This window comes from Saimiri boliviensis, chromosome 10 (assembly GCF_048565385.1).
Source record: "Saimiri boliviensis isolate mSaiBol1 chromosome 10, mSaiBol1.pri, whole genome shotgun sequence".
NCBI lineage: Eukaryota > Metazoa > Chordata > Mammalia > Primates > Cebidae > Saimiri > Saimiri boliviensis.
The window spans coordinates 36010604-36025026 of NC_133458.1; the positions used below are offsets into that span (position 1 = coordinate 36010604).

At 38.3% G+C, this 14423-nt stretch overlaps 1 protein-coding gene across 7 annotated transcripts in view; it reads right to left on the reverse strand.

Annotated features, from left to right (window-relative positions):
• CPED1 (cadherin like and PC-esterase domain containing 1) overlaps positions 1-12793 on the reverse strand; it is a 310759-nt gene extending 297966 nt beyond the window's left edge. For 2 of the 7 annotated variants that reach the window (XM_074379154.1, XM_010343733.3), the window contains exons 1-2: positions 12578-12792; positions 11618-12282 (exon numbers count right to left, since the gene is read on the reverse strand). In XM_074379154.1, coding sequence (XP_074235255.1) covers positions 11618-11866 — 249 coding nt within the window. In that variant the 5' untranslated portion in view covers positions 11867-12282; positions 12578-12792. Of the gene's footprint in view, positions 1-11617; positions 12283-12577 lie in introns of those variants that run through there. The other 5 variants (XM_074379151.1, XM_074379152.1, XM_074379153.1 and 2 more) reach the window with 5 other exon arrangements.
• Positions 12794-14423: the final 1630 nt, after the last annotated feature.

Consider the following 14423-nt stretch of genomic DNA (forward strand, 5'->3'; position numbering starts at 1 on the left):
TCTTCCTCCACCGACTCTCTCTTCCTAGCTTGGCTACCCCAAATCCCTCCTCAGGCACACTCAAAAATGTTTAGGCCAGCAGTTACCAGCTTCAATTGTCAAGATTAGCTGTGAGATATGTTACAGGAAATTAGCTATGAAAAGAACGAAAATATCAAATTTGTGAATAATTGATGTTTAATAAATGAAGGAAGATATGCTGCATTCTGACTACTGGCAATCAAAGTGACTGTCTTGAGAAGATGAGGAAGGAAGTATCGCGCATATCCCTGGGAAGGCGGTGGACTATGCTTGCATTTGACTGTATTGATAGGTGCAAAAGGGGAAAGTGGACAAGCAGCTTTAAATATTTACCTGAGCAAAAGGTACTGAAGAAAACACAGGGTGACGAATATGTACTATATATGCATTGTTGAATCAAATGTAATGTAACCTATACTGAGTGCTTGTTTTTGAGATGAGAACTTAAATCCAGCTTCTTGGGGGAAGAAAGGACACATATAATATTTATTAAACATTGACTCTGGGCAACCACCATGCTTGATGCTTTCAAACATATTATTTTATTCAGTTCTCACAAATAGGGGTTAGTTCCATTTTCCAATAAGAAAACGGAGGATTTTAAAATGTAGATAAAATTTGCCGATTGTTGTATAGCTATGATAAAGCTGGAATTTGGACCGATGTATTCCACGACATACTCATGATCTGCTAGGGTTTTTATTCAATATACTTAACAGGTTTGGTTGGAAGCTTTGCTGGAGATTCCAAGATCTGTTCTCAACAGTAATATGCAGGTTGCAGAGCTTCTCTCTTACCAAGTTACTCTGATTGGGCTGCACTATAAATGAAAGGGGGGGTTCCTATTGAAAACCCCTAGATAAGATTAGGGACACCAAAGCTAGTTATATGTCAAGAAACATGATAAGGTCCATTCTGCACTGGCAAATCCATGTGCTCTTCTTCATAATTATTTTTATCCATCTACTATTTTGTATCATAAATACCCCAACCTCTATTAGTGAACTTAATTAGAAGTTGAATAAAAAATTTTAAGATCCTTATACATGGCTGACTCAGTCTTTTATTGTCATATTCCTTTCTGAACTCCATATATGATAAGTCAAAAAGCTTAATTTTACATTTTGAACAAATCTCCAAAAAGTGCAAAAGGTGACAAAGTTTTGTTTACTTTGCAAATTTCCAAATTTGGTGTAGTTTCTGCCACAGAACATAAATCCCATGTTAGAAAATGAGCTCATTCTTTTAGTGAGAACAGATTCCTTGGAAAAAATATCTAAAGGAAGCCAAGGGGAAAAACGAAACCAAAACATTCTTTTCACCCCAAAAGGCCACAGACTCAGAGTTGCTAACAGGAAGCACTTTCTACAATGTCAGTATATCTAGTGGTTTCCATTTCAGAGGGTTTATCTTATATGAATTTTCAATTCCATTAAAACAAGAAATAGAATTGCTTAGAGGGAGAAAGAAGCAGACACACCTGCCACTATCTGAAAAAAACGAGAGAGAATGACACTTATAAAATGATTAATTCCTTGATACATATGAAATTTAATATAACTAGTTTAAATTTGAGCTCCATCAAGACTTCATTAAAATGTATCTAATGTAAACAAATTTGAATTTGTTTAAAATTCTCTCATGAACAATTTTTCACCCATATGCATATTTCATTATAAAAATTTAACGTAGCTTTAATCAGCTGTCTCAGATAAATTCACATGCATTAAATGCTCATCAGGCAGCCTAAGTAATTCCATGAAAGTTGCATACCTGTTTGTATGTTGACAACATCTCTTGAGAGCCTCCTATACATAGACTTTTGTATTTAAATTTAAATTCCATCAACAAGATTTTTAAATCCACATCTTCCAATCCAGTTACAATATAAAAATTTATAAAAGAAAAGGTTCAATTTTAGGTAGAATCAATCTGTTAAAAATGGAAATTCCTTAACAGAAATAGAGGTTAGATGATGGAGACTATGAGATAAGAAAGAAGAGATGTACTTTGGGAGGCCAAGGCAGGGTGATTGCCTGAGCTCAGGAGTTTGCCACCAGCCTGGGCAACATGGTGAAACCCTGTTTATACTAAAACACAAAAAATTAGCAGGGTGTGGTGGCATGCACCTGCAGTCCCAGCTACTTGGGAGGCTGAAGCAGGAGCATTGCTTGAACCTGGGAGGTGAAGTTGCAGTGAGCCAAGATTGCACCACTGCACTCCAGCCTGGGCAACAGAGAGAGACTCCATCTCAATCAATCAATCAATCAATCAATCAATCAATAGATGTAATTAGAAAGGCACAATGATTAGGAAAGGATGCTATTGTTATTATTATGTTAGATACTTGAGAATGTTTGTAGGCTAAGGATTTCCATGAGACAAAGGAGCTGACGATAACAGGAGAAATCAATGATAGTTAATCAGTCAATGATAATTAATCAACTTTAATGTAGAAATGGTATAATGATTCCCATTAGCCAGCAGTCCAAGAGACAGCACAGTAAAGAGTTCAACAATACTTGTACAGGAAGAAGTGGAGGAGTTGTGAGTTCGGCAAGAGAAAGAAAAGAGGGAGAGGAGGAGTTCCTCTCATATCTTGGCCCTGCTCTAGAGTTGGCAAATTCAAATTCATCATTCATTTATTTGTTCATTCATAGGTTGAATATTTATTCAATGCTCACTATGTATCAGATACTGTTTTGACACTGGGGATGCAGCAGTAAACCAATCAAATAAAGTATTTGATCTGAAGGAGCTTATATTCCCTGTAGAAAGACAGACAATAAACAAATGAATAGATACATTACTCGGGGTCCAAAATCTTAATATCTTCCCTCCTATCTGCACTCAACTCACCCCTCCCCATCCCCAGCTATAACATGCTGTTCATCTCTGCATCTCAGACTTAAATAAATAAAAAGATTCAGCAAAACTGAGAACTTGCCTATAGATAAGCAAGTCTGACACTGAATGATATATCAGCCTCCTTAAGTTTGGTCTTGATTCAAAAGATTCATTTTACTGTGAAAAGGCAACAGCTTGGAGGCTAGGGGACAGAAAGAGAAATTCAACAAAGCTTTCATCTCAGACATTTCCTATCCAAATACTTATATTCATTGCAACAATTATTTATTGCTCACTGACTTTGTGAAAGCCAAATGTTAGGGTCTACAGGGTCCACAGAGATGAGAAGGTCTTCAAGGAAATTAAATAATAATTATTTTGATAGTTAATATTTATTGAGTGCTTTCTATCTGCCAGACACTTTAAGTGCTTTGCGTGATTTATCTCACTTAAGGCTCATGTTAGCCTTGTGGAGTTGGTGATAATATATCCATAGTGGAGCTGGTGATAATATATCCATATTCAGGTAAGGAAAGTAAATCCTAGAGAGGTCAAGAAATGTGCCCAAGGTAACAAGGTAACAAATGGTATTAATTTGAATGCAGTGTTCATGTGCTTAACTATTCTGCCTTGCCAAATTTATTAGTTTCCTAGAGCTGCTGTAACAAAGTATTTGAAGCGGGATGATTTAAAACAAGAGAAACTTACTTATTAAGTCTCACAATTCTGGAGGCTAGAAGCCTGAAATAACAGTGTTAGTGGTGCCATACTTCCTCTGAAACTTGGGATGGAATCCTTCATTGACTCGCTCGAGTTTCTGGGGGGTTGCTGTAATCTTTTGTGTCCTTTAGTGTGTAGCTGCAAGACTCCAATCTCTGCCTTCAACATTACGTGGTATTCTCCTGTGTGTCTCTGTCTTCATATGCTGTCTTCTTCTTTTTTGCTTTGAGATAGAGTTTCACCCTTGTTACCCAGACTGGAGTGCATTGGCACGATTTGGCTCACTGCAACTTCTGCCTCATGGGTTCAAGCAATTCTCCTGCCTCAGCCTACCAAGTAGATGGGATTACAGGTGCCTGCCACCACTCCCTCTTATTTTTTTGTATTTTTAGTAGAGACAGGGTTTAAGGGGTTGGCCAGGCTTGTCTCGAACTCCTGACCTTGAGTGATCCACCCACCTCGGCCTCCCAAAGTGCTGGGATTACAGGTGTGAGCCACCACGTTGGACCTGCTGTCTTCTTATAACACCAGTCATATTGGATTAGGGGCCATCTTACTCCAGGGTGGTCTCATCTTAACTAATTATATCTGCAATAACCCTATTTCCAAGTAAGGTCATATTCTGAGATATTGGAGTTTAGGGCTCCAGCATATCTTTTCTGGGGTGGGGGACACAATTCAACCCATAATATCAATGAATGGAGTTAGCATATGGGGCTATAATAAATAGAAAGGACACTAGTCTCAGTCCAGCCCTGTCCTATCAACTTATGTTACTTTGAGAGAGGCACTTTCTTTCCATGGCCTTCATTTTCCTCAAGAAAGAAAGATGTTGAACTTTACTATCTCTAACTTATTTGCAGTTCTAACATTCTAACATTCCTTCATTTATAAATAACTATAATGAAACACAAGTTTTATTAGGGATGTTCAAGCACATATCCACTTATGGAGATAAGGGCTGCTGTGATGAAGGAGATGAAACTTCATAGGCTCTCTAAAGCTTTAAGAATGATCAGAATGGTTTCTAGAGGTATTGACTAGGGAAAGCTCCCTGGAGGAGACTCCTGACACAGGGAGATATGTTGGATTCTAGAGAATAGGCTGTTGGCTGGATGATGGACTGCATGTAGAGATAGGGTGGATATAGGCTGGAAAAGTATGTTGGGACATGCCAGGATCAGAATAGTTTCTACTCAATTGGGTGTGCTCAACGTTACCACTCCTACAGGCTTTCAGCAGAGTTATTACGGGACTTGTGCACAGCCTGCATAAAATATGCAGGCAGATGGAGGAGTAACTAGTTAAATCACTGAACGAGTCTAGGTTAGTGGCAGTGAGGACATAGCATTGAGTTTGTGAAGGTAGACACCAAGATTTTGGAATCTGATGAACTCTTATCTGAATTAATTTGGAGGGCTAGAGAAAATTCTATTTGACATAGTTATAAAGGCTGTACTAATGTGATATTTACTAAAATTATAACAGTATAATAAAGGGCCAAATTCAGAGCATGGTCCCAGAGAGAAATGAGAAGTTAGAGCTAAAAAAGGAGCACCATGTCTACAGGCAGTATATAAACCACAAGGAGGAATTCTAGGTCTGGGCCAGATGCCAAGGAGAAGAAGAGGAAGCAACATGCAAGCTGGTTGAGACTAATGGTTCTGAATCAGGGCTGTAAACAAGGCAAGAATGTTTTGGACTTTATACAACAATGTAAATATGATAAATACTACTTAACTGTATACTTAAAAATGGTTAAGAGGGTAAATTTTAAAATATGTGTTTTTTTTTTAACCTCTATTAAAAACATTTTAAGGAGAAATTTTTTTTTTTTTTCTTTTTGAGGCAGGGGCTTGATCTGTCACCCAGGCTGGAGTATGGTGGCAATCCTCCCGCCTCAGCCTATTGAGTAGCTGGGGCTCCGGGCACATGCCATGAATCCCAGATAATTTTTTTAAACTTTTTGTAGGGACAGTGTCACCCCATATTGCTTAGTCTGGTATTGAACTCCTGGACTTAAGTGATCCTTTTGCCTCGGCCTCCCAAAGTGCTGGGATTACAGATGTGAGCCATTACTCCAGTCTTATGAAAAGGAAGAAGAAGGAAGAGGAGGAGGAGGAAGAAGAATGTTGCGACCTTTCTAATTTGGAGCTGGCCATGTGGCTCAGTGGCAGGTCTCAGATTTGGTAAGGAGCCAGGCCAGATGGATTTGGTGAGGAACAAGGTATGGGGAAGAAGCAAAAAAATATCACAGGTTTAAAACCTAGATAAATGGTGGTTGAGTGTCAGGTCCTATTCATCAAAATAAGAAAGTTAAGAGGAGTCATTGATTTGGACGTTAAATTTGTGAAATAAATTTTTAAAAATTTTGTTGTATTTTATAATATTATAGAAAAAGGTAACAGGATGAAAATTAGCAGTAGGCAAAATTGATATATTCATCAAGGAAAAACATAAAACAATACAAAGCTCCAAGGACATTAAGATTGGAAATGTCTACCTTTATCACAGAGAGAGGAAACGAACTCTAAAGGAGACCACAAGTTTTTCAGAATAACCTTGTTGTGTTGTGGAATTCAAAGAGGAAATTTCAAGAAAGAGGCACTGCCCATAGCAGAAGATGCCTCAGAGAAGAAGGATATAGACTGAAAATAGAGCGTTAGATTTGGTAGTAAGGAGTTCACCAAGAGAGGTTTCAGCAGAAAAGACCAAATGTCAAGCATAAGGAATAGGAAGAGGTGACCAGGAAGTACATGCTCTCTGAAGGGAAGTAGAGAGACAGGGAGCAAATTATATTAGGTAGATTGCCAGGTACAAAGAAAGCGTATTGTTTTATTAGTTCTAAACATGTTTGCTGGCAGGAGGAAAGATGTGGAATTGGCAATATTATAAGTAATAGAGAATAATTGTGGAGCCAGTTTTGGAAAAGGTTGAAAAGAAGTGTTCAAGAACACATATAGAAAGTAAGACTTGGAAAGAAGAGGCGTTTTGAAACAGCCTACCAACTGGTCTCCCTGCGGTCAGTTCTACTCCAGTCCATTCTGCAATGTGTGTTCATACTGTTCTGTCTAATACACTTATCTATTTATGCCAATCTTTGCTTAACATTCTTCAGGGATTCTCTGTTGTCTTTGGAATAGAATCCAGGATATTTATCACGTGCATATTTCCAACATTCAGACCTGCTGAATTTTCTACCTTGTGTATTTGCCTTCTGGCTTCCATCAACACCACCACCACCACCACTACCACCACCACCACCACCACCACCATCCACCACCCCCCCACACACACAGCAAAACAAATACACTGAATTCTCCAAATGCATCAGACTATCTGCCTATTTCACTTTTTATTTGCACATGTGGACTATTCGACTGACTTGTAATACTTTTTTTCCTCTACCCTCTCTAGTTTCTTCTCAACATTCAAAAAGTAGTCTTGTAATTATCATTTTCCTATCACCTTGTTAATTTACTTGTCTGTCTCACAGAAGCTTTTATTTCTGTATCACTAGTATCTTATAAAGAGGCTAATATATACAAATTGCTCAGTAAATATTTACTAAATGAATGAAAAAGAATGAATAAATGAAAGGTATCAGGAGGAGCAAGAGTAGAGATGAAGCAAGGTTCTGTGGGGTTCTTTTTTCAGTTGAGGAGGAGAATTCTCAGCGAGATAATTACAACATTTTTATATAAAAGAAAAGAGGCCTCTTCCCAACAATGTGAGAACTTTTGCTGGATTTTTGGTGGATTTCTAGAAAGCAAAATTCAAACTACTGTCTCAGTTGTTAGTAGATCACATTGCCTCATCTACCCCTCTAGTGGGCATTATTCATCATTGTCGTGGTCATCAAACTAAAGATACCATTTTCACTGTCTCTGCACCACATGCCTGAAAGCGCCTACTCACAGTACTGATTGAAAAGGAGGATCCACCTCACCTTCGCACCTGCAGGACCACACCCAGCAAAGTGCTAGCTTCTCTAGTGTATGCCCTGAGAAGCCAGGTAACTAAACCTGTAAGTACCATGAGAGGGACTCCAATCAATAAAAGACAGAAGAAGAGACCAGGAGATGAATTACTTGCCCTTTCTGCTCCTTTTGGCCAGCACCTGTACCAAGACATTGTGGTTAAAGAAAGCCTCTCTGGAAATGACTCGTAATAATGTACTCCCTTGTGTCTGCTCTTCCTACCCTGTTCTTTCCTCACTCTTGTGTCCCTGGGATTGCATTATACATGAAAGTGTTAGCATGCAAGTGTTTGCCTCCAGTTCTATTTCTAGAAAACCTGGGCCAAGTAAGGAATTTTTAAGAAATTTTCTAATGTTAAATTTACTATTAGAAATGCAAACAAGATTAATTAGAACATTTTTCAATTGAGAACAGTCACTTATTTGCATTGGACTGTGTTTGGATCCTTGAGAAAGTAGATATCATATCGAATGGTCATTGAAAGAGAAGGGAGAGTCGTGAATACATGGGAAATGAATAGTCAAGCAGCAGTCAACAAAATAGTGGTTCTCATTTTGGAGTCATCAACAGGAGGTAATCAGAAACACATGGCTATGGTGAGCATAAATGTATTCCCCAAATAGCAAAGTTTCCATTAAGGGAGCATATACTAAGGAGATTTTCTTTCATTGTTTCTGTTTATAATTTAATGTGCTTCCTGTGTTATGAAATGTTAAAGTGTTAGATGCTATAAAAATAAATAAATCTATTGAGTGCCCTACTTTGATGAAGACAACACATCTATGTTTATATATTAAATTGAAATAATGTTAAGACTTGGCAGATTGTAGGCAATATTTAAACTACTAACGTTGGGAGAAAATTCAGAAGAAATGACAAAGATACATTTGTTTAGCCAGGCCCTTTGGATTATTCAAATGGAAAAATGAATTAAAGTTTGGCAAGAAAGAGGGAGAGTACTTCCTTACTATGGAAAGTTGGCATATACTATACCATGATCTCAATCCATACTGAAAAGAGCTTGAGACATTGAACCAGATCCCACGCGTAAAAATGTACAGGGTAAAGTCACCCATCATCAAATATTTGTTAGTACAGAGCCCTCCGTTAGGAGGCTGATAAAGTACAAAAGGTCTTCTCATAGACACAACTGCAACAAAAAAAGGCTGAGAAATATGTATTGCTTATTCAATGAGTAAAAACTCCGATCCAGGAAGTTTTTATTTCTGTATATTTACTTTGGTTTCTGAATGTTTATCCCTGTAAATAATAAAACGTTCACTGAACTACTTGTTTTAATATGCTCAGTTGAAGTCTTTAATTATGATTTTTTTCAGTTTTGGTTTTTAAATCTAGATTCAATTTACACATCCTAGAGGGGCAGTTAGTTTAACATGTAAACATACTGGTTGGTAAGCATTTTTAGTAGTTCTTAGCATGTTTTTAACTATGAATATCTGACAGAAATCTATAATTTTCCCCCCAAAGATCTGCACATACACCTACCTTACAGTATTTTGCACAAAATGTCAGGGACAAATACGTTTTATACATCTAAATACATTCTAGAATCCATGAACCCCAGGTCAAAATCAACTTTGTTAAGTAACTTTCAAAAACACTTAAAGCAAAGATTTGACTAAAGAAAAGTTCTAATAACAGGAATATATTGGTTTGCAAATAAAAGTAATAATACAATCCAAAATTTACAGACAGAAACAATGCTACTTATATAAAATGCCTCAAAGCTAATTCTAGGTTTTCAGGAAAATGTATATAGCATCTAATTAGTTTTTTTTTAATGAACTTCACAAATAGTTATTTTAGAAAATGATCAATATATTGATAAAGACATTCTTCATTTTAGCCATCTGAAAGAATAATAACTTAAATTGGAGTATGATTCGACTCTTTTGAAACATATACTATAAGTAGAATTAATTGGTAGCTGGTTTTAATTAATGTGTGTGTGTGATACTTTCTCACTTCCTTTCTGTCTCAAATGAAAAGTGGCTTTAATCCAGGGGCTGGCATAGGTTAAAAATGGAAGGACATGGCGAATGTTTAGAAATCTACCTGTCATATCCACTAGGCTCCTGAACTATAATTGTAAAATTAGAATCTTGCTCATGATTAAAATATTTAATACTGTGAATCATTTGTAAACCAAATTCATCATGCATTTGGCATTTTTTGGTGAAGAAAATTCTCAAGTGAATGTTTTACACCAGCAGCTAGTAAGTTTCAGATGGTTTATAATTAGTAGGAAATTCAAAGTTGAAATGGAATTTTCTATGACAGCCCACAAATAACAGCTAACATATGCCTAAATTACAGACAAAGCAGAAATCACACAGAGCGAAGAAGGGGAATAAGAAAGCTGTAAAGTTCATGAATAAAACCTTTCCATTCAAAATTCTTCTCAAAAATTTTTGGCATTTAAGAGCAAGACTATCTCAACTATTTTTGAAGAAATTGCATTTCTCAATGATAGAAATGAATAAGAAATGACATTAACAGTCACTTTACATCCATTGTAACTGTGATGTATTCAGGAAAAGACAAAAAGTTAATGCTAGTATAAATTAACAACAACAAAAAAATACACATTCTTTAATCACTTTACTGTGCCTAAAAATAGATATACAATTTTAGTTGCAATTTCATTTTAAAGTGTTTCTATTTATATTATCTGCTATTCTTTGTCATAGATATTTCTTGGTATTACAGATAACAAATGAAGTCACTTAAAAGTTTCACATTTTCTTTGTTTTAACTTAATGTTATTTTGTATTTCAATAATTTCTTGTAGTTGTGGTTTCAAAAGTTGTTACAAGGGCTTTGGATTTACTTTTATTTAGAGCATCAACCCTGTAGTAGGAATGGAGCAGCTTGGTAGCTATTCCTCGGGGGATGCATCATGTCATAATGCTAACCATGTGGCCTGCCTAAACAGCACTGAGTGTCAGGCTCCTTGTTCATAAAATGACGACAATCATATCTACTGTACCTGTCACACAGGGCAGTAGTCTGAAACAAAATAAATAAGTGAGTTTTTAAAATAAGTGAATAAGTGATGCTGGTCAATAGTGGATGTGTTGGTAATCATGGTAGCAACAGAGCTGATGTTCAAGAGAAAATTGTACTTCAAACGGTAACCGGATTGTAAGATCGACTGGAATCTACTGAAGATATAAGATGCTACTTACAGAGCCCTCAATTATGTTGCTACAATACTACTTGCAGCACCATTAAAATTTAGTAGCTTTGCCACCATGATTTTTTGGGGGTGGATTTCTTTTTTTTCCCTTTGTTCATGTTCTGTTTTATACTTGATTATTTTATAGGTTATTATTTTACTGGCATGCATAAGATTCTGTGTTGCATGTTTTCTGTGTTTTTTTTCTAACTCTTGACCAGATTAGTAGTTTACCTGAATAATATAAATATAGAATAATCTGTATTTCCCTGATTCTATAAACAATAAAACACAGTGTATCAACAGTTTTGAAGAAACCTATTATACTATTACTTTCAATTCATTAGAAGTAAATATATTGCTTTAGAGATGTGGTCACCAATTAAGAATCGATCTAGCTAATTATAAAATAAAACTTTGGAGTATCTTTGAGTCTGGAATGGTCTGGGCACTCATACTGACTGCCTGGAGAAAAGAAACACTCAAGGTTTATCAAAGTTTTTGAATCTTTGATTTACGGTTTTGAATTGTAAATCCTTAGATCTCTTAGAATCCTGATATTTTAGAAAAAATTCATATCATTTGACACGTCCTCCAAACTGTCTACTTCATTCCACTGAAATGAAGTGAAATCCTAAGAGATAAAGTAAGGCCAGAACTTTCTGGAAGTAACTATAAGAAGTTGAAGCTTATGTAACGTGTTTCCCTGTCACAGGTCACTCTCTAGGCTGTTTACACTCTGGATCCCTTTCAGACCTCATGGAAGTTAATTTTAGTTTTATAGAAAGAACAGAGAAGCAGATTGCTGTCTTCGCAGAAATTGTCTCTGTGAAGCTTATGAGAACCTTACCTTTCTGATTTCCTCGGCATTGCCAGAGAGAAGGAAGCACTGTTTGTCCTGGGAGAATCCTTTCTTGCATCTGCTTGCCTGGGTTTCAGTGGATGTGTGTGGGACAGCCCCAGGGCCAGCGGCTGTGAGCTTCCTCGTCCCTCGGAGGGTCAGAGTCTGGTAGAAGAGACAGATTGCCACCACCAAGCCCACCAAGAAGGGTCGGGGGCAAAATCGCCGACGACAAGGGAACACTGGGCGACAGACCATGACCAGTTCAGCTTCACTTGGCCCCTGTCCACGTTGCGGGAAAAGTCATAGCAGCTATTTTTTGTCAGCATGAAAAATACTAATCTGTCTTCTTTTTCCACAACTCCAATCAAGTTTGCTTCATCCCTGCTTAAGAATTTTCCAAAGGGTTGTGCCAAGGAATCATAGGTCCCGAAAGTCTGAGGCATTTAATAAGAGCTCTTCCATGGATGACAGTCAAAAGTGGATGACCTGAGTTTTAAAAAAGACATCAAAATAATAATAGTTGTAACGAATAACCTGAGTGTACCCCAGGCTGCCAAACTGTTGCTTCCACTAATACCTTATGTTGACATCTTTAAACTCACAGTAAAGGTGTCCGACTCTGCCTCAGCTTTGCAGGAAGGGAGAAAACACCACCATAGTAAATCTGGAGTCTGAAAACAGCAATGAAGAATGCAAAAGGTTAAAACCCAAAGTGCCTGCTGCACAGCTGAACGCAGGCCAGGTTGCCTTAGCAGTTCCTCAATTTTCCTCCGGCTTTTAAAGCAGTCTTGCTTTCAGCCTTTTGTATGCTCCCCCTCGTTCAGTTTTAAATTCCCACTGTCCTGTAAGCGTTCACGGCTTTTAACATAAAAAGGGCATACACGATTTGAATGGACCTGGGTACTGTCAGGGTTTTTGCTTGTATTTGTTTCATTCCGTTTCAAGTTCAAAGTTTTATGTACTTACTCAGTTTTCATCCTTTAGCCAGAAAAAAAAAAGTTTCCATGATTTCCTAATGGATTGCTGATCAAAACCACTCGGAAGGAAACACCCAGTCGTATGACTCCAATTCATCACACACACACACACACACGCAGACACACACACACGCGCGCAGACACACACACACGCGCGCGCGCGCCCGCTGCACGCCCAGCGAGAGCAGAGGACCTCTGCACCGCGGCCACCCGGGCCGGGCTGAGCGGGGCGGAGCTAAGGCCGGGCTCCTACGGCCCTGGGGGCTGCTGGGGCCGCGCTGTCAGCTCTCGCTCCAAAACGGTGGGCTTCCCACGTTGGAGACAGCAGGTAGCATACCCCCAAATGAGGCCGCCCACCCAGAGCTGCAGGATTCAGAAAGACATCTGATATCTGATCTTCTATACAACTTCTTTTTCCTAATACAGAATTGTCAAAACAAATAGGCTCAGCCAATTGGTGACAAAGGTCGAGGACAAAACTAAAGTGGACTCCATGAGTGATTGGGAGTTTCTTCACTCCAGGGTATTGTGGTTACGCTTCTGAGGACAGGAGGGTCACGAGTACTGTCTGGACCTCAGACAGCAAGCACCAGATTGCTCAGCCGCCTCTGTGCCTTAGAATCGAACTCATATCGCAGATGTTCTTATTACTCCTTTCCTGGACTATAGTTCGGTCTCTCAATGACCTGACGCGTTGTGACCTGACATTTTGCTCCTGAAATGAGTTAGTTGATCATAGCAGGTGTTGGGGGGTAACTTTTGCTCAGTAGATAAAGGTACACCGTGGGCTTTGTCCAGAACCAGCTCAATTCAATTATGTGCAGACCTCGGGGAGGACGCTGCGAATAGTGCAATTCTGCAAACCCCCATCCAGTTTTGCTGAGGCTCTCACGGGGAAAGGAAATCAGTCTGGTGCATGTTGCTCTTTCTCCGAGTTCTTGCTTTGAGAATCTGGATACCCAGGGCTGTCTTAGGCTCATGGCAGGCATTATTTAAAGGCTCTGGACCTGAAGAGGTTTTCAAACTTGCTTCTAAGCCAAACTCTTGTGGGCTGAGGTTCTCCCGTGAGGCCACACCCCTAGAGTGAGCCCCACCCAGGGGCACGCTGCTGTCAGCCGCTTGTATTTTGAGAAACGGAGCGCCCCCTAGGGGTGTCCAGCTATCACAGAGGCAGAGAAGTGGGCATCTGGAGTTCCTTGCTTGTAAGAAACCCTTTTAACACCTTATAAAACAAATTAATTCACATATTACAGAAGAAATATTCACACGGAAGGTGGATTTATCCCAAGCCCTTGCATGTATCACCTCCAGCGCCTTTAATATTATTTTATTTATAGGTTCAGAGTCTTTAATCTCATGACAAATGGAGTAGAGAAGAATAAAGTGATGCTTCACATTTAGAAGCCAAAAGAGCTTTAAGAGAAAATGGCTAAACAATGGTGTTGCAGGACATATAGTTTTGGCGGATGTAATGTGATCTGAGAGATAATAAGAATTATGAGATTTCTAAATTGGAATCCAGGGTGTGACAAAGCTGTTACTGAGTGATAAGGAATCAGACAGTTCTGTTAAGTTCTGTTAAGGCAAGAAGTCTGAAAAACAGAGGCCGGGGAATCTGAAGTTATTTGTATGTATTATTTAATTTTTAAGAACAAGGTTCAGAAGAAAAGAGTAAATCAGATGCTAAAATAAAATTGTCTTTGGGTTGGGAGAAATGAAAGACAACAGTATTGAAAATTTTAAGAAGATGATATAGCTAGACTTCAAATAACAGGAATTGGGAAGAAGGTGGAAAATTAGTATCCCAGAAATGATTCTAGTAGATTGAAGAACCC